We start from the raw sequence: 21,253 nt of genomic DNA, 5'->3' as shown, positions 1-21,253 counted from the left end.
CTTTCTTTCTCTCTCTCTCTCTCTCTCTCTCTCTCTCTCTCTCTCTCTCTCTCTCTCTCTCTCTCTCTCTCTCTCTCTCTTTCTTTCTTTCTTTCTTTCTTTTTTTAAGGTATCTTTATTGATTTCAGAGAGAGGAAGGGAGAGGGAGAAAGAGAGATAGAAACATCAATGATGAGAGTCATTGATCGGCTGCCTCCTGCACGCCCCCAACTGGGAATCAAGCCTGCAACCCGGGCATGTGCCCTGACCGGGAATCGAACAGCGATCTCCTAGATCCTAGGTTGATGCTCAACCGCTGAGCCACGCCCAGCCGGGCTGCATTCTCTTTTGAACATACTCCTGGCCTGCATGTGACAGGAGCCTTAGGTGTGAGATGGATGATCCAAGTAAATCAGGATCATCACTTTCATCATGCTAGATATGCCACTTTTGCTAATGCAGTTTCAGATGCAATGGCTATTCTGAGAAGCTGCTGAACACTGTGATTCCCCTAACGAAACTTCCCAAGTTATCTTTTTTTTTAAACTGACAGATGCTTGGCCATGTCTCCATCTATTTTCTGTTGCCTAGCTAACGCCAAAGGTGCACGCATTTCTACCAACATTTTTATGACTATGTATGCATATTACAAAAAACATTTCTCATACAGGGAAAGTGCCCATTTGTTTGACAAATTATTAGCACACACTATCTGCTAGGCACTGTGCTAGATGACAGAAACACAAAGTTTGGAATAAGGCACACCAACGTTATTTCATTTTCATCCCTTTACAAAAGATTACGTATAGAAAGCAAGAGCCATTGGCACATAGTAGCTGCTTAATAAACTGTTACTATTATTATGATCAGTTACAAATCAGTCTTAAAAATTACTGTAGATTTTTAAAATGAAAATTCTGCAATATCGCCACCAATACTCACCAATACTATAATATCTCTTTAGTTCTGTGCGTCTGATCTCCTTTAACTGGTTATTTTTTCTCTTTTTTTTCTCATCAGTAATATATTCCTCTTCCACAGAAATGTTGCACTTGTCTTGTTCTAAAATGACTGTACTAACATCTTCTTTTCCAGCATGAGTCCTTGTAGCTATAGCTGAGGCTGCCTCTGCATTTTGTTTGGCTTGTTTTTTCTTTTTCAGCCTAGGAATGAGAAGAAAAAAAGCAAAAACACTGATGAAATGATTTGTTAGGAGAACTTATATTAATTTCATGCTGTTGGGCTTTGAGAAACTAATTGATACAGAAAACAATTCCTTTATATCATTCTTAATTACATTTTCCTGTTATATTTTCCATTCCTGTTCACTTAAAAATTCTTAAATTGTGGCCTTTTCTCAGTTTAATATCCTTAATACTAATGTCTCAGAAAATTAATGAGAAATGCTCTAGACCCAAGGAAAAACTAGATTATTCTATTGGCCACTAAATGGTGAGTATTTTTTATTAAGATATACAATTACCCAAATATATTGCCACACTTGGAATGTTACTTTTTTTTTTTTAAGTGTTTCTGGTTTTCAGTGGTACCTTTGAACTGATGGACAAGTGCATCTGTAAAAGCAAACCCTTTATAATTAGGTCCCATGCTGAGTATAAAGATTTGGCAGGGTGCACACAGGTTTAGGGTTAAGAATTCTTTTCCTTTATATATATGACAGTGTACCAAAGAAAGAGGTGCATTACCTGAGGTAAAAAACGTCATACTGACAATATATAGTCATCATTATGATTACTAATAGCTTACACATATTAGTTAGCATATTTGATGTTTTCAATCCTATATTCCTAAGTCACAGATGTATAAGAGATGAAGTTTATTATAACTCACTGAAATTCAAGAACACAAAATTGTTCCAACTGATGTATCACTCTAATTAACTGATATGTCACTCTATACTTACTAGTCCTTACGAATGTTTTTACCTTACCAGATGTAAAGAACACAAGTCTTACCTTCTACTCTATGTGGCAGTCTGCTCATATGTAAATATTTATTAATTAGGATCTTTTCCCTCTTTCTATGTTGGCACAGTCAGCTTTCTCTTACACACATCTATTTCCTTTGTTCTCCTGAGCATCTATACCATTTGATGTTGGACACGGTTAAGGAAATATTTGAGGAGAAAAATAAGTGTAGGATAATATAGGAGCTAAGGTTTGATTTTATGCTGCTTTGCTCTGTGATGTTGGACAAATCAGTTTAGCAGTCTGGAGAGGCCCCTGGATGAGGCCTCGGTATCTAACCGGGTCTTTTGTTAGGATCAACTGAGATATGTGTGAACACATAACACAAACAGAAATAATAAAATGTCTCCTAATATAATCCTACAATAACATAAGAATTAAGCATGGTAAGGTATATAACAAATTCAGCTTTTGAGATAAAGGTCTCATATTCTAACAAAGGATTTCAACTAGGCTGTTATTCACTGCACACGGAGCAGCAAAGTTCTTATTCGTTCATTGGCTAATAAATGAGATTACAGCCTACAAGAAAGGATAGCTAGGGGAAAAAATCACAGACGGATATATTCTCCATCTCTAATTTAGTTATCTTTTTATGTTTACTTGTTAAAAACAAAACCAAAAATCAAGCAAAATTGGAGACTCATAAAAAGGAATTACATTCAGTTATACACATTTTATTTTCTATCCTTGGATTCTCTCATCAAGATTTCTGTATGAGTGTGAAATAAATACACAGTAACTTAGATATACAGGTCAGAGATCACCTCGTTGCGTACGAAGGTCTGAGCAGAACTGATCTCTGTATCCAAAAGGATACTGCTGATCTTGTTCTGATATATTGGCTTATCAAATGAAGCTTGAATAGTCAATAATATTGTAATAGCTATGTATAATGCCAGGTGGGTACTGGAAATATTGGGGGGAACACTTTGTAAAGTACATGACTGCCTAACCACTATGCTGTACACTGAAAATAATACAAAATAATATTGAATGTAAACTGTAATTGAAAATAAAATAAATATTAAAACATGCTTCCGATGAACCTTACTGCCCACTTCCAAAAATTATTCCTCTAGGAGGAGAGAAAAGAGACATCAAAAATTAGTTCTTGTGGCCTGAGATATGTTGCTTTATAATCTTCTGAATTTTTCCACTTTACGTTGATCTAAATGTCCTCATTTCACTGTCCTCACTTAGATCTAGGGCATATATTTTGATAAACAGCAGCACTGCTTGAGGACATCTCATTAGGGACTGGTTTTCACACTTGAAAATAAGAAAATGGGATACACTGTTTTATTCATTTCCCCCCTTTTCCACACAGACCACTATTGTCAATGCATATAGACAAACATTGTTATTTCAGAAAAAAATGTTAAAGAACAGCAAAACCAAACTTGTTTAACAGAAAATCGGGTATAATTTAATACTTCACTAATTTTACAATCAGCTAATCTTTTCGGACTAGGGTGTACTTGATGGGGGCAGGGAGGGAACAGGGTGCGGCACTAGTAATTTCACAGATATTATAAATCATGTCCGTTCTTTCCAAGATTAAAAGAAGGAACACTTTGACTCGGTCACTGGGCCCAGATGCCGACCCCTCCGGGAGTCTGCCTCAGGAATGCCGTCTGTTCTCCAATTCCAGGAACAGGATGGCGGCTGTGACATCATACCTGAAGATTCTGGGAAGCGATAAACACGTACCCTGCTCCCCCACCCTGCTGCGCTGGTCACCTGCACATAGCGTCCTTTCTCCCAGCCCCTATATATCTGGCTGGCTGGCGGGAGTTGTTAGAGCAGTTTTTCAAGGTATCATACCTGCTGCTCTCTCCGATTGCCGGCAATTGGAATAAATGCACATAAAAGATTCAACCTTGTCTCTGCTAATTGGCCCAGTAGCGACAGGTAGCCCTTGGACCCCCTTTCGTGTCCAGTTTCAAAATCTGGCAACTCTGCCAGGACGGCGAGCGGGATTTTTTTCCTGGGTAAGTACCTGTGGTCCCGCTGGCTGCCTGGGCAGGGGGTTCTGGGGCTGAAACTGAGGCTTTTTCTTTACTTGCAGCACTACCAGGAATTTTCCTGTTGAGCCCCACCTTCAGCCCCAGCAACCTCTGCCTTTTCGCTTAAGTGGAATCATGCGTTCTCAGGGGAGGATCTGTCACCTCCTACCTGGGTTGAGCCTGATCAGGTCCAGGCTGCAAGCAGCCTCAAGGGCCCTTGCCTGGTCTCTGAACCAGCCCAGCTCTGGGTCATAGAGACACTGCTCTGTTCGGTTTCTTCTTGAGCCCGATTGGCTCCTGGATACAGGGCACCCTGTCTAGCCGTAGAGACAAAAGGATGAGCCTTTGTCTGTCTGTTGTGCGCATCTGTAATTATTGTATACAGAAGTGTTTTTGTTGTCTGTTGCTGTGTTGTCTTTATTGTTTATCTGGTTTAACTTGCTTGGAAAATGGGTGCACGTGGTTCAGTCCCAAAGGACAGCCCACTGGGACTAATCCTGTCAGATTGGGCGACTTCCGCATATCCACCTATGACAAAAAGGAAAATGGTATTTTACTCTAATACTGTTTGGCCTCTGTATATTTTAGGTTCTGGAGAGAGGTGGCCGTTGAATGGGTCTTTGAATTACCATACCATATTACAACTGGAATGGTTTTGTTAAAGACCAGGAAAGTGAGGAGGGCTACCATATGTGCAGGCTTTTATGTCACTACATAATTATGATTCTGATGAAAACAAGGAAGGGACTAAGTTAATGGTTCAGAGCAAAAATACAGTACTGGTAGGACCAAAAAGTAAGAATCAAGAAGAGAGGGTCAGGGATGAGCAAGAGCAGGAAGAGGCTGCCTTGCAGTCTACCCAAGAGGCACCCTCTCTGAGTGCTCCAAGAACCAAGGGGCTTCCCCCTACCCTGGGCTCTCAGATGGAAGTTGCCCCGTCTCCCTCAAGGATGAGGCAAGGCACTCAGTTTGGAGGGGATAAAGCTACCTCCCTGGCAGGGCGACTTCCACTCTACCATTAACCAGTAGGAGCCCCTGGAACTGGACAACCAGCAGGAGTCGATGGGCCCACACCTCCTTCTCTACCTCGGGTTTGCCTAATTGGAAGAATTCTAATCCCTCTTATCGGGATGATCCCACCAAAGTCATGGACCTGACTGTTCCTATTTTTGCTACTTATAATCCCAGTTGGGCCAATATCCAGGCTCTGTTTAACATCCTTTTAACTGGGAATAAGATGAAATTAGTTAATGACAAAGCTGGAGAGGGAGCACACCAGCTCCATCGGGAAGATCCGGCCCATGTTCCATTAGTCAAACCCAGCTGGGATCCTAATGACAGGGGATTGCCCTGGCTCAAGTACTATCTAAGATGTATTATAAAAGGGGCTCAGGAGAGGGGTCCCCAAACAGAAGAGCTTGAATATGGTACAAGCAGTCCAGCAAAAAATGGACAAGGACCCCTCTGCTTTTCAGGAATGAATCTATCAGGCCTACCACAAATATATGGACATAGACCCCCTGGCACCAGAGAATGTTCGCATGGTGAACTGGACTTTTATTTGCCCAAGTGGTCCAGATATTAGGAAAAAGCTACAGAAAGATGAAGGGGCATCTGGAATGAATCCTCCCCAACTAGTTGACATTGCTTTTAAGGTCTATTGTAACAGGGAAAGTAAAAAGACCCAGATGGCATCTGTCTTTTTGGGACAAACTGGAAACCAAAGGCCTGGAGAGCCAAAAGAACAGGGAAAGAAAGAAGGAGCACCTTAGGCCCCGATCAGTGTGCATGCTGCAAGAGTAAGGGCCAAAAACACAAGGGCAAAAGGTGCCCACTATGAAGTTAAACAAGGAAATTAATCTTGATGAGGACCGACAGGGAGGGCCCAGAGGCTCAGCCGCTTCTGCAGGCAGTCAGTGGCTAAACTCCTCCAGGAGCCTCAGGAAAAACTAATAGTGGGGGGACAAAAAATAGATTTTTCTGACTGACATGGGAGCCACCTATTCTGCCCTGAATGTCCCTCTAACTTAAACCTTCATCTCAAACAGTGGCGGTGACTGGAATCTCTGGATCACCAGAACAGCAAGCCTTTTTGAACCCGTTAGAATGTACTATAGGTGATTCAAGTCTCACTTGCAAATTTCTGTACATCCCGGAGGGCCCCATTCGTGTTCTAGGGCAGGACCTACTACTATCTAAGCTCCAGGCCCAGATCCCCTTTCTCCCAGATGAGCAACGGCTCCATCTACAGGTCCCGCGGGAGTATGTCTGGTAATTTCTTGTACAAGATCAAGGTAAGCCAGAGCCTGACCCAATGCCAGCTGAAATGGAGGCTCGGGTACAACCACCATCCGTATGGGCTCAAGGAGAACCGGGGAGGGCAAAACGGGCTTTACCAGTTAAGACTGAACTGAAACCAGGAGCAAAGGTTCCCCACAGAAAGCAATATCCCTTGAGGAAGAAGGCACTTGAGGGGATTCAGCCACTTATCCAGAAATTTCTTAAATTTGGTTCGACTCGGCTGTGCCACTCCCCACACAACGCCCCTATGTTGCCAGTGAAGAAACCTCAAATAGGGTTCAGGACTTACAGTTCATCCAGGACTTATGGGCCATAAATGAAACTACCCAGGACATACATACCCAACACTCTGATTAATGGGATACCTGGAGACAGTGAATGGTACACAGTACTGGACATTAAAGATGCTTTCTTCTGTGTGCCAGTTGACCCAGCCTCTCAATCACTTTTTTGCCTTTGAATGGCAAGACCCAGAAACTCTGGTCAAGACTCAGTGCTCCCCAGGGGTTTAAGAATTCCCTATTTCTGGAGAAACGCTAAGCCAGAATCTGGGTGAGCTACAGCTCCAGAGGGGCACACTGTTACAATTCATAACAGGACCCACGTATGAGGACTGTTTGAAGAATACTATTGATGCCCTCAATCATTTAACAGACTAGAGCTATAAAGCTTCAGCTTCAAAAGCCCAGATTTGTAAACAAGCTGTTAAGTTTCTGGGATTCCTCCTAGAACCTGGGAAAAGGAGTTTAATAGGGGACCACAAGGAAACAATTATTCAAATACAGTCGCCTAAAACAAGGAGACAACTGAGAGGATTGGGGGGAATGGCTGGGCATGTTGTATTTGGATTCCCAACTTTGGACTTATAGCAAAACCTCTGTATAAGGCTCTGAAAGGGCCAGGGGACAGCCTCCTCGAATGAAACAAGGAATGTGAATGGGCCATTGAGACCTTGAAGGCCCAACTGGCAGCAGCATCTACTCTAGGATTCCCAAATCTGTTGAATTCCTTCCAGCTATATGTGCAGGAAAGGAAAAGAATTGGAATCGGGGTCCTCACTCAGACTCTTGGGGGCCACCCGCAGCCAGCTGCTTACTTGTCTGGGAAGATGGACCATACTGTTCAAGGTTGGCCAGCATGCTGAAGATCAGCAGCGGCTACCTGTGAGCTCCTACAGGAAGCAGAAAAATTCTCTCCTAGTCAACCAATTACTATTTTTGTGCCTCACCAAGTTCTCAGTCTATTGGAACAGCAAGAAAACCGCTGGCTAACAGCAGGAAGGATGGGAAGATACCAGGAGGTGCTCCTAGACAATCTCAATGTCTCTCTCAAAACTGTAAGTACTCTCAATCCCGCTCCACTGCTCCCTGAACCTGACAGTACCCCTTTGTTTCATGGCTGTATTGAGATCATAGATGAGGTGTATTCTAGGGGGTCAGATCTCCAGGACTACCCGCTAGACGGGGCTAATTGGACTTAATTCGTAGACACGAGCAGCTATGTAGAACATGGAAAGAGAAGAGCCAGATACGCAGTTGTCATGCTGGACAAAACTACTGAGGCTAAGGCACTGGCTCCAGGAACTTCAGCATAGAAAGCTGAATTAATTGCTCTTCCTAGGGAACTAGAATTATCTAAAGAGAAACATATAAACATTTACACTTACTCTAAATGTGTTTTCTTAACCCTGCATGCACATGGTACTATATGGAGAGAGGGGGGCTGTTAACAGCCAACAGAAAGGACATTAAACATGCACTAGAAATGTTGGACTTGTTATAAGCCATTCTCGGCCCTACCGAAGCGGCAGTAATCCACTGCCCTGGAAATCAAAAAGAGAACACACACACAGCAAAAGGAAATGGGACTGCCGACAAAACAGCAAACGAAGCAGCAAGAGGAGGCTATTTACTGCCACTAATACCCGCATTAGATTTATCCCAGTTTCAGCCAGAATATTCAATTTCAGATCAGGAAAGAGCTGAGAAATGGAAGTTCAAGGAAATTAACAATGACTGGAAAATAAATGAACACGAAATTATCCTTCTGTTTGAATGGTTAACAGAACCTGTCCTGAAGCATATTCATGAGACAACCCAGGTCCAGGAACTGCTCACATGCCAGAAAAATAATCCCAAGACAGATCCCCATCAAAGGAAGGAAGGGGGGAAGTACCAAGGACAATCCCACTTTGAGGACTGGGAAATAGTCTTTACCCAGATGCCAAAGTCTGGAGATTGAAGATACATATTCGTTTTTATTGACACATTTTTGGGATGGGTAGAGGCCTACTCCACCCAAACAGAACAAACCTCAGAACCACTCAAAGCCCTTTTGAAGGATATAATTCTTCGATTTGGACTCCTTAACAGCCTGCAAAGTGATAATGGACCTGCCTTTGTTTCTGAAATTCCACAGAAGGTCAGTAAATTCCTCGGTATGACTTGTAAATTGCATACTGCGTGGAGACCACAGGTCTCAGGAATAGTTGAGAAAATGAACCATACCTTAAAGAAAAATGTAGCTGTGTCAAGAAACTCACCTACAATGGGATCAGGTGTTGCCAATTGCCCTGCTCAGGATCAGATTAGCTCCCCAAAGGGGGACTGGTTTAAGCCCCTATGAAATAATATACGGGTGACCCTTTCAGGCCACTATAGGGACAAGAGATGTGTATATAGATCATGGTATTAAGGTTAAAAATTATGTCCAACATCTTATTCAGATATTAACTATAATTAACGATTTGGTATGTACTAGAGATCTTTCTGTCACAGGTCCACTGCATCCCTTTGAAGCAAGAGACGTCTTATTCATGACATGGAAAACTGGATCACCAGAAGATCAACTGGAAGAAAGATGGACCAGGCCATGGGATGTACTCCTCACCACCCCAACTGCTTTGAAGTTGGCAGGAGTAAGACCCAGGGCCCATCACACCAGAGTCAAAACGGCACCAGAGGAAGAGTGGACAGTCGAACCCGAGGAGGACCTAAAAGTTGTCCCCCAGAGATAGCGATTGTCCTAATCCTGGTTTTGCATCTTACCTTCCCAGCATCAGGAGAGATATACCCTTTGAAGAGAGATGAGAATATCTGGGTATATTTGGCAAGGAATGTTCTTAATGTCTCTGACTTTTGCCTTTCAGGTGGAATTTATGTAAAACAGACCTTCATGTCCTGCCTAATTGGAGTTGGGACACCTATTGCTAATATACAAAATTATACTCATTTAATTCATATTAGGAAAGAGATAACCTATTGGGACCTTTATGCGTTAGGACCAAGTATCCAAGAAAAAGATAAAGACATGTTTTCTCTGAAGATTGCAGCAGTAGCCCCCAGTGGTGAATGTTTGTATTTTACTGGCTGTACTAGTTACTGTCTCTCCTTGTTTCATAATTATAATATGAACTGTTCTGATAATTCATCTATCTCTTATGGAAGTGGACATACCAGATTGCCGGCCGGTTGGTTTCTCATATGTGGTCTAACTGTTTATTCCTATATCCCTGCTAATAGTAAAGGGGGACCATGCTCTTTAGGACGACTGGCTGTTTTCCTGCCTCAGAAACATCACACCACCCGAGTTCGACAAGACCTTTCTACGTCCCTGGCTCCAGACTGCAATGACAACCTTCATTTGCGGAGTCCTGCTGAATATGTTTCTTTAACCATTTTCGTCATGTCGGTAATGGTAACTTCTCCCAGTGTAGAAATAGGTCAAGTGGCTTGCAGTATGGTAAAGGCCCTCAACACCACCTCCAGGGCTATAGGTGCCATAAACCAAGAACTGCGTCAGGTTGGGCAGGTGGTCCTAGAAAACCGAGCAGCGCTTGACTACTTACTATTACGACACAATCATGGATGTGAGGAATTCAAAGGGTTGTGCTGTTTTAACCTTTCTGACAATCCTCAGCTGCTAGAACAGAACATTCAGCAAGTCAAGGAGACCATTTCCAAGATAAAGCAACGTGAAGGATTTTTCGGGATTGACCTATCCAGTCTGCCTGGGCTCCTAGAACTCTTTTCAATTTTTCTCCTGTTTATGTTTTGCAGCTTGTTTGCTTATTGCTGTCGTCATTATCTGCCCCCTTTCAGGTCCCCCGTACGCTGTATTCCCTCACCTTGTGCTGTCTCTGACGCGAAGGAGAAATCTCTTCAACAACATGAAGGATTTCAGCTATAACTAATCTCACAGATATAAAATAATACTAACAGTGGGGAAGTGATAGGGGCAGGGAGGGAACAGAGTGGGGCAGCAGTAATTTCACAGATATTATAAATCATGTCTGTTCTTTCCAAAATTAAAAGAAGGGACACTTTGACTCGGTCACTGGGCCCAGATGCCGACCCCTCCGGGAGTCTGCCTCAGGAATGCCGTCTGTTCTCCAATTCCAGGAACAGGATGGCTGCTATGACATCATACTTGAAGATTCTGGGAAAGAATGCGATAAGCGAGTACCCTGCTCCCCCACCCTGCTGCACTGGTCACCTGCACATACTGTCCTTTTCTCCCTGCCCCTATATATTTGGTTGACTGGCAGAAGATGTTAGAGCAGGTTTGCAAGGTATCATACCTGCTGCTCTCTCCGACTGCTGGAAATTCAAATAAACACACATAAAAGACTCAACCTTGTCTCTGCTTATTGGCCCAGTAGCGACAGGTAGCCCCTTGGACCCCTTTTCGTGTCCAGTTTCATACTCATGTGAATTTATTTCTCTGGAGGTTATCAACATGATTGGAACTTTCTGATCTTGAAATTGGAAATCAGAGGTGAGTTCTGGAAGCCCACTATGAAATCTTTCCTTCAAAGCCTGGAAATACACTTTTAACACCTTTTCTAAGAGGGAATGTCCACCATTCTGATAAATGTGGTATAGCTAATGCTCTTCAAACATTCCGTCTTAGATCTTTCCTTTTAGGTCTTCTCTTTTGTTCTCAAGTCAGTATCTATCATGCTAAGATGGTCGCACAAAAGGGTTTTGTTATCACTAAATTAAGGTAAACTGAAAACAAAAGGTTATACAAGAAAATAAGCTCCCCTTACTTCACCTAAGCAATTTTAATGGCCCCCAAATATACACTTATTAATATTGTGGACTAAACACAGACTTGGAAAATCACCTTATACAGATAAGTGACTGAAAATAATGAGACATATTTCATATTTGACTGCTGTGAACACGAATTAAAAAGCCCACTTTTATTTTGTGTAAGCTGCCATTATCTTTCTTCAGAAGAGATCACAATGACATAAAACAAGTGTCTCTTTTTCTGTTTCCTCTGTTATAACTAGACCCTGTCAATTCTACTTTCTAAAGCTCTCCCTTTCAAATTCACTTTCTCTTCTTAAGCTCTGCTCCCATCCAGCCATTTCAGGCATTCACTATCTCTCAAACTAGACTATTTTTTACAATATAATTTATTATGCTTTGTTTTCTTACAAACATAACACATGCTCATACTAGAAGAGTTTGAAAATGTAGAAAAGTAGAAAGACTAAGACAAATCCAATAAAGGCTAAGGCTAGCACTGTTTTGATTATATAAAAGCCTCAAGACAGGGTAACTAAACCACTCAGACTTCCTCAAGGGCAGAAGAAACAAGGCCATAATTCTGATTACTGCCCGTAAAGGACTATTAAAGCCTTAACCTGGAATATCTTGGCTTTTTTCCATAAAAATTGTGTGCACTTGTAGGACACATGCACACCTCTTTTTTCCCCCCCTACTAGTATCACAACCCTTCGCTGACTGAAGACATAAATAAGGTAATAGATACTGCTAAAGATACATTTTTCATAGCTGAATGAACTGTTTTCCCTTTACTAAATGAAATAAGTTCAGGGTACCGGCAGCAATCAAAGCCAGGGCCTTGGGCCAGTTCCTTTCTTTGTCTCTGCAGAGGTCTCTTCTGTTGCTTGCTGACATCCAGTGGAACCCAACACAGAAAGGCACCAAATGATAAGAGAGGCTTCCATTAATACCTAAGGGAAAGTCTCAGGAGGGTGGAAATTTGTGTTTCGTTACATGCTGCACTCCCAGGGCCTATGCATGGTACATATTAAGCACTCAATAATATTTCTTGAATGAATGAATGGGTGGATAAATAAATAAATAAATAAATAAGGCTATGTTCTAATTTGGTTGAGATCTCTCCTACAAACTTGCCATTCCACAGCTTTCTCTGATTAGTAGCATGTTCTCGAAAATAAACTCCCATCTCCTTATTTAGATATTTATGTAAAAAGAACATATTAGCCACATGTAATTAAAAATGTATTAAAATATCATTTTCTTTAATAATATTAAATTAATGATTCTATATGACTCCTTAATTCCACAACTGAGGTCCATGTATTTCTGTAAAAAGTACCATAGACAAAATACCTAGCATGGCATTGTCTAATGTAGTAGCCACTAGGCAGCCACCTGTGGTTGTTAAATTTAATTAAAATTTAATAGAAATTTAAAACTCAGTTCTTCAGTTGCAAGAGCCACACGATTCAAGGGCTCAATAGACTTATGTCCTAGTGGGCACTTGATGGGACAGCACAAGTATAAAACACTCTACCCTCACAGAAAGGATTGGACAGTGCCGACCTAGAGCTACTGATTCAACTGTTAGTCCAGCAACAGCATAGAGGGAAAGGTGAAGATAAAAATCACTTAATATTTAAAATTTACTGAGTATATGCATAGACTATGCCTACAAGGTTACACACAAAAAAACTGTTTCCAGCAAAAGAAAGTTAGTAGCTGGGAAAAAGAGAGAGTAAGAAATATTACTATTAACTGTGTGTCTCTTGTACCTTTTGGATTTTATATCATGTATAATGGTCAAAAGAAAAAAAAAATTAATTATTTAGTCTTTAAAGTCTCCTTCTTACTGTAAAAATATTTAAAATTGTCAAATTTTAAAAATGAGTTTTACTTTTTAAAAAAGGTTATTATGAGAAGTTTAAAGGAGCTTTCTTCTGACAGCAACGACTACTGAGTTGGCTAAGGAATGAGGTGCTGTGATATGCACTTTATAAATATTATCTTATCGGGCATGGCTTGCTATTAAAGTTCAGTCTCCCTGGCCTGTTGAGAGGCACGGAGAGTGACTTTTATCTGCATTACTACGTCAGTCACAGGGGCAAGTTCAGCCACGAGTTCCTGGAATTTGAGTTCTGACCTGATGGGAAATTGAGATATGCCAACAGCAATTACAAAAATGATGTCATGATCAGAAAAGAGGCTTATGTACATAAAAGTGTGATGGAGGAACTGAAGAGAATAACTGGTAACAGTGAAATTACCAAAGAGGATGATGCTTTGTGGCCTCCTCCTGACCAAGCGGGCTGGTAGGAGCTTGACATTGTCATTGGAGATGAACACAGTTCTTTCACAACATCAAAAATTGGTTTCCTTATTGATGTCACTCAATCCAAGGACCCAAAAGGCTTGCAAGTATTTTATTATCTTGTCTAGGACCTTAAGTGTTTGGTGCCAGTCTTATTGGATTATAGTTCAAGATTAAACAAATCTGATTGAATATTGGTATTGACACAAGAGGGTGGGAGTAGCTGTTTTTAATTACCATTATCAGAAAATTTTTGTGTATATCAGGCCAATTTTTTTTTAATAAACTGTAAATGACTGTCTTTAATAAATACATAACAAAATGAAAAAAATTATCCTATTCTCAAAAAGCCCAACAAGGTAGGCAATCTTATCTCCATGTGACAGATAAGAAAAGGAAGGCTGAGAAAAATTAGGGTCATTTCCTAAAATCACAGGACATCATTAAGTTGTGGAGTTGGAATTCACAACGCAAAGTCCAAGCCAATGGTCACAAGGCCTCCCAGGACCTCTCCTCAAAGTGTCCTATGGTGTATATGTGTAACTTAAAAAAAAAATCCACTGGACTTTTGAAATTCTCCATATTATTTAGAGGAGAACAGTCTGGCAATCGAATGGGCTTCAATAAAGAACACACCCACAGGAAGGAAAGATTTAGCCTCTGGGTGTGGCTCTCTGTGTATCAGCTGTGACCTCTGGAAATGTGATAAAGTCTCCAGGGCTTCTAAGGGTAAACAAAGCAAAAGGTTGGCATGATTTTTAAGGTCCTGTCTGGCCCTAACAGCTTACATGTGGCTAAGATTAGAAAATGTGCTAAAGCTGCTGTTTTAAGGTCAAGAAAAAAAATTATATATATATTTTAACTCAAAACTAAACATTCCCAAGAGTCTGCACTTCCCTGTGCTCCCTCACATCTGATTACATTTTCGTCACCCTGCAGAGCTCCCAGCGCTCAAGAGGCCAAGGCAGAACACCATTCATATACAGAGGATGTTAAGGGGGTGGAGAGGAGGGAGCAAAAAAAAAGACACTGCTCTTTGATTTGGAGCTAATAGCTACATGAAGAAAAGTAGAAAATGTCAAAAATGACCAACCCTGACGGGAATATAGTCTTTTGTTTGTTTTATTTTTTTGTTTTTTAATTTCCTTAAGCATACCCCCCACTTTGGTGTCTCATTGTTACAGATGAAGAGGAAAGATATGATCTGTGGAACTATGGAGAGTATATTAACAAATGGAGGAAAATAAAACCTACTTTTGACCACCCCCGTATAGCTATGGAAAAATGGCTGGTCAATAGGGAAAGAGAGAAGAGGGGGAACTTTATTTAGATTTATATAATTTGTTACTGTTGAATATTTTGTACAGCAAGCATATACTTTTGCAAGCATAACATCATTAAATGTGTAAAAGTTAAATATCTGCAGCTATGGCAACATTTCTCTAAATCTCTGTATTTATTCTTTCTCCTGAGTTCATCCACCACAGTGAATTTCTGGACTGTAGCCCCATTCCCTTCCTTATCAGACAAAGCTGGTCTGTCTCCTTCAGGAGATCTCTTCTAGGTTCCTATTCCGGCCTGTTCCACGGCAACCTTTTCAGTGTACCATTCTGACCTTCAGAGTCTAGGCTGTTTTTTCCTGGTTGCCTAAAAGTGACTCGTCATTTCCAGACTCACGGAAATGAGGTGTAGCCACGGATCTCCTTGTTCCTTCTTAGGTATGCATCCTTGGGCAAGTTACTAAATCTAAGCCTCAGGTTCCTGTCCTTGAAAGGAAAATAATGGCCTCACATGGGGCCATTATTAAATAGCACATAGAAAGCTTACTTTTACTATTAAAAACAATCTGTGCCGAGTTCACGTAAGAGCTCAGCTCAGTAACCAGAAGTTATTACTTTGTTGTGCTACAGCTGTCGTCATTACTTGGGAATTTGTCAGGATCCAAGTAAATGAGTAATATATAAAGCAGTAAAAACACAACGAAGAAGGTATTTGATAAATTCTAGATATAATTATGTGTTCACATTATTTTTCTCACTGTATTTTAAAACAGTGACGGGGTCAGCAGATCTTAGGGTGCTCTGTTCACCAAAGGGCAAGTGCGCAGAATGGATGCAAAATGTCACCCTTTCAGAGGAGCCTGGAGGTGGGTTCATAAAGGACATTTCAGAGGACCTTACGTGTTCCCCCAGTAACAGGATGGCAATGGCACTGTCAGAAAATGGATGCATACACAGTGTGCAGACGGTTTGCCTTGCATATATAGATAGCTTGTGTGGGAGTCTGGTTCCCTTTTCTAAAAATCAGGACGCTGAGCCTCGGCCTTAAAGTTACAGGGAAGTCAGCAGCACAGACAATGATAGCGTATACCTCCCCATAAGCTGAGAAAAGGAACCAGAAAAGGGAACTTGCTCCAGGTGATAATAGGATTGTGTTGTGCTAAGAGGAACCAGCAAAGTCCTGTAAATATGGCATTTAAATACTAGGAATTTACTGCTTATCAACTAAGAACAAGCTGATGAACATAGCAACACAGAAGTTCACCAAAAATCTGCAAACAGAAATGTTAAGAAGTGATCAAGTATTTGGGAGTTTTTAAATTCTCTTTTGCTTTACAAATGTTATTATATACAGTATGTGGTTTATTTAACTTAATATAGATAAACAAATGGGCTTAAAACAACACATATTTATTCTCTCAGTCTGGAGGTCAGGCGGCTAAAATCAGTTGCAGGTCCACACCACCCACAGAGGCTCTTTTCTTTTTTCCTTTTTAAAATTTGTCTTTATTGTTGAAAGTATTACAGATGTCCCCTTTTTCCCCCTCTTGACTCCTTCTACCCCGCCCCGCCCCCACCCCTGCCCAAGGCCTTCTCCACACTATTGTCCATGGGTTATGCATAATATGCATATAAAAGTTCTTTGGTTAATATCTTCCCACCCATGCACCCACCCACCCCTGCCTTCCCTCTGAGATTCATCAGTCTGTTCTATGCTTCTTTGTCTCTGGATCTATTTTGTTCATCAGTTTATTTTATTCATTAGATTCCACATATGAGTGAGATCATGTAAAACTGAATCAGAAAGAATCAGAAAACCTGAAAAGGCTAATAACAACTGATGAAGTCAAAGCGGTAATCAAAAAACTCCCAGCAAACAAAAGCCCTGGTCCACACAGCTTCACAGGGGAGCCCTACCAGGCATTCTGCTTTTTATTACAGCAGTCCCTTTAACATTTCTTGCAATGCTGGTTTGGTGGAGATAAACTCCTTTAGCCTTTTTTTGTCTGGGAAGCTATTTCACCATCCCTTTTGAATGACGGCCTTGCTGGATAGAGAAGTCTTGGTTTCAGATCCTTGCTTTTCATTACCTTGAATACTTCATGCCATTCCCTCCTGGCCTGTGTAGTTTCTGATGAGGAATAAGCTGACAGCCTTATAGGAGCTCCTTTGTAGGTAACAAATTGCTTTTCTCTTGCTGCCTTTAAGATTCTTTGTTTTGAATTTTTGGCATTTTAATTATGATGTGCCTGGTTGTGAGCCTCTTTGGGTTCTTCTTGCATGGGACTATCTGTGCCTCTCAAACTTGTGTGACTTTTTCCTTGACCAGGTTAGGGAAGTTTTCTGCCATTATTTCTTTAAACAGGCTCTCTAACCCTTAGCTACTTTCTCCACCTTCTGGCACTCAAGATGCAAACATTGTTATATTTCATGTTGTCCCACAGCTCTCTTAAGCTGTCCTCCTCCTTTATAATTGCTTTTTTCTTTTTGGTTCTCTGAGTGATTTTTTTCTACCCTGTCTTCTAATTCACTGATCTGATCCTCGGCTTCCTCTAATCAGCTATTTATTCCTTCCAATGTGTTCTTTATTATGGCTATGTCATTCTTAATTTCCTTCATAGTTTACATATCTTTTCTCATGCTGTTGAGCATTCTAACAATCATTATTCTGAACTCTATATCTGATAAATTTTGTATCTCCATTTAACTCTTCTTCTGGAGAATTCTCTTGTTCTTTCATTTGGGCATTGTCTTTTTGTCTCTCTATTTTGGCTGCCTGTTTGGGTTTGTGTCTAGGTATTAGGTAGTACTGCTAAGACTCCCAGTCTTTTCAGAGGGTCTCTGGTGCAGGACAATGTCAGATACTGTTTGCAACTGGCCCTGGGTACTCTGTTTGGAGCTTCCAGCAATCCACACCTTGTAGCTCCCTCTTCTGAGGCTAGGTGCATTTGGAAAGGACCAAGATGTGCACCAATATCTGCTTTCCCTAGCCCTGGGTCCAGAAGCAGACTGGGCAAAAACTCAAAGCACCCAGATATCCACCTTTGCCTGCAGGCTGATTGTTACTCTCAGTTGCTAAATGAGTCTCAGGCTATAGATCACAGCAAGGCATAAACTCCACAGGGTGGGGGGGAAAGGTTTTCCAACAAGGTGGGGCAATTGCTTCCCCCAGAGGCAAAAACTGCCTGTATGGTAAAGGTCTGAATGAGAAAGATGTCCTCTGCTGTATGGGAGAATGACTCAGAACAGAAATCCAAGCTCTACCCCTAGAGGCCCCAACTCTGGGTTCTCTTCACACAGCTCTACTCCACTCTGCCCTCCCTCTGCCAGAGCCCAAAGTGAGTGGCTGCACCTGAAATTTTGTGCATTGGCCCTTTAAGAGGGTGCCTACATTTCCAGCTGTCTCTCCCTGGCCGAAAGAAACCCCACAGGGTGGGGCTTTTCACAACCAGATGTTATGTGGGCATCTTTCTTAGTTCTGGGGCTCTGGGCTACAGAGCCCAACTTGGGGTTTAGACCTTAGAGTTCTCAGTGGGGACTTCCCACAGCTGAGATATCCCTCCGGACCTTTATCTGCTACCTGTGGGAGCCCAGCCAGAAGAGGCTCTTTTCTTGCCTTTTCCAGCTTCTAAAACTGCATTCCTTGTGGTCCCTTCCTCCACCCTGAAAGTCAGCAACATAATATCTGTCTTCAGTGTCACACTGACTTCTCTGTAGTCAAATCTCCCTTTGCCTCCTTTAATGGCCACTGACATTGCACTTAGAAGCCAACATTGAAAATCCAGGATAATCTCATTTCAAGGTACTTAACTTAATCATATTTCCACATAAGGTAACATTCACAGGTCCAGGATTTAGGACCTGATTATATTTGAGGGCCATTATTCAGTGTCCCAAACTGAGTAAATTAACTTTTGTGTCATAAATAAGTGTAAGCTGAGCATCATATTCCTGTAGGATCTTAGTTTTCCATGTCCATATCAGTACTATATCTACACAAAGCATTGTCTGTGTTACTTTAAGAAGTTTACTGCTCACAAAGACTGTAGTAAGCACATATTTCTAAAGAAAAACAAAAAAAGTTTTTTCAGGACCATCCTGAAATCTCAAAGTGCAATGAAACTATTACAGATACTGAGCTTTCATTTTATATTGGGTGACTCCAAAACAGCTTCTTGGGGGTGGGGATGCTGTAAGAAAAATTTTAACAGGATTTCTAAAAGGTTAAATCTCATTTTTATATCTGATTACTTTACTCTTCCCTTAAGTCCATCATTCACTGTTTATGATCACTTAAAAAGCCAAGGAAGTCTTCAATTTTTTCTTCTTCTTCTATTAGAGCTCATTAGTGTGCCTAGAAATCTTTTTTTTTCCTGTCAGATATTTTTTTAAAATATTTTTACTCAAAATGAATCATACGCTCAGACTCCCCAATGACTTTTAGAAAAAACAGCATGGGATTACTTCAAAATGACATTAATATCTCAGTACTACAGCAATATATTTCAGGGACACAGTTCGTCTGGAGAAACAGAAAGATTTTGATTTCTTGAAGCCATTTCAGCAAGCTAAAGCATAGCTACCTTAAAATTTTTCAAGCAGAAATACAATAATGCCAGGGATTCAGTTTTCAGATTCCTACCTAATTCCCTATCAACTGCTTAAACTATAGAAGAATGGAGGAAAATAAAGGCTAAAAAAATACAGTCCTAAAAATAATCAGTTTAGTATATAAATGAATGCTCTCCTGAAAGTCTAGTGAAACATAACATTTACGACCAGCATAAATGGCCTGTTGACAGAAAACAATCATGACTGGCATAAAATTAGAATATGTTCTAACTCAACTTATCTCCTTCCTTCCAATTTTTAAGATATATTCTAATAATTTTAACTGCTTTTGAACAATTTTAGCCATACACATACACTTACCCTTTTATGATAATTTATTTCAATGTCATAAACTAGAAGTGGCCTCATAACTGGTTCTGTCATTATAGGTACTTTCAGAACGGAGAATCTAACAGCATGTATAAAATTTTAAAAATTATTTTGGCAGGTGTCCACAATTTAGTTGGTTTACATCCAGTATGTCCATTCAATTTCTTAGAGGTATTTTTCCAGTTGACGTATCCTGGCTGTATCCTTTGGAAGTGACATTGTTCAAACATAGGAATCAGGGGTGGGAGACTAGTCATACTTACTTTGAAATTTTTCCCTTTTAAATTAGTGTAGGTTTCTGGGGGAATTCACTTATGTACAAAGGTGAACCAAAAATAGATTTTTGGAGAAAAACCCTGGGCTTGCTTTCATATATCTGGGGGCCCATCTCTAGAGCAATGACCATCCAACCACATGTCAGTCTTGGTCAGGCTCTATAAAAAGCATCATCAGTGGTCATTGCTCAAGTATTCTCGTTCACTCCTCACCAACTAAAAAGAACACCTGTGGTATAATAAAAAGTACATATTTTATATTTGTCCCTCCCTGGTTCCTGGCACAGAGTCCTTGGAACACTTGTCATCTCCTAAATGATAAGAATGTCTTTTGTATGCTAATAAGATGACTCATAGTGTGTTTGGGATGTGAGGGGGACAGGTAACTTCAGGATAGGGGCTGATCACCAGAAACACCAAGCCTTGATTAGAAGTTTGGAACTTTCAGCCCCCACCCCCTACCTCAAAAGAGGGGCTGGAGATTGAGTTCAATCACAAATGGCCAAGGAGTTAATCATGCCTACACAATAAAACCTCCATAAAAACCCTATGTGACAAGGTTTGGAGAGCTTCTGGGTTGGTGAACACACTGAGATACAGGAGGGTGAAGTGCCCAGAGAAAGCATGGAAGCTCTATAGACTCCCACCCCCACCCTTTGTCCTATGTATCTCTTCCATTGGACTGTTTCTGAGACATAACCTTTATTAAAAATGGGTATAGCTAAGTAAAGTGTTTTCCTGAGTCCTGTGTCATTCTAGTGAATTTCAACCTGAGGAGGGAATCATGGGAGCTTCCAAATTTGTAGCCAAATCAGACAGAAATATGGGTTGACTGGGGGGATCTGAAAGTGAGGGCACTTTTGGGGTACTGAGCCCTTAAACCTGTGGAGTCTAACTTGAAGCAGTCAGTGTCTGAACTGAACTGAATGGTTGGACACTTAATTGGTGGTAGAGAATCAGAGAACACCAGATTCTAGACTTTGTCAGAGGACCAATCTTGAGTCCAGCAGAGAAGATGGAAGTGAGACTAACATTTTTACAAAAAAACAGGCAGGCTAAGCTTTTCTGTGATCAGATATGGATGACTGAATGCCTGCCGGTATGTTCTGCCTGGCCCACGAACACTTTTT

The 21,253-nt window shown here is 41.0% G+C and overlaps 2 protein-coding genes and 1 pseudogene across 6 annotated transcripts in view; 2 read left to right on the top strand and 1 right to left on the bottom strand.

Annotated features, from left to right (window-relative positions):
• The window catches only part of NCOA7 (nuclear receptor coactivator 7), a 124,770-nt gene that overhangs the window by 67,112 nt on the left and 36,405 nt on the right, over positions 1–21,253 (bottom strand). For all 5 annotated transcript variants that reach the window (XM_087817595.1, XM_016212813.2, XM_087817593.1 and 2 more), the window contains one exon: positions 922–1,142. In XM_087817595.1, coding sequence (XP_087673721.1) covers positions 922–1,142 — 221 coding nt within the window. The remainder of the gene's footprint in view (positions 1–921; positions 1,143–21,253) is intronic.
• LOC148093121 (uncharacterized) lies at positions 9,098–10,465 on the top strand. The gene has a single exon (XM_087817215.1). The coding sequence runs from the start codon at positions 9,098–9,100 to the stop codon at positions 10,463–10,465; it is 1,368 nt and encodes a 455-aa protein (XP_087673341.1).
• On the top strand, positions 13,507–13,814 carry LOC107536970 (protein mago nashi homolog pseudogene; annotated as a pseudogene).

The sequence above is a fragment of the Miniopterus natalensis genome, chromosome 5 (genome assembly GCF_054644295.1).
Source record: "Miniopterus natalensis isolate mMinNat1 chromosome 5, mMinNat1.hap1, whole genome shotgun sequence".
In the NCBI taxonomy this organism is placed as follows: domain Eukaryota; kingdom Metazoa; phylum Chordata; class Mammalia; order Chiroptera; family Miniopteridae; genus Miniopterus; species Miniopterus natalensis.
Note: the sequence above shows the minus strand (reverse complement) of the source record. Positions and strands in the feature narration are given on the sequence as shown.

Coding starts and splice junctions, on each gene's coding strand:
- LOC148093121 (XM_087817215.1), top strand. CDS start 9,098: ATGGAAAACTGGATCACCAGAAGATCAACTGGAAGAAAGATGGACCAG.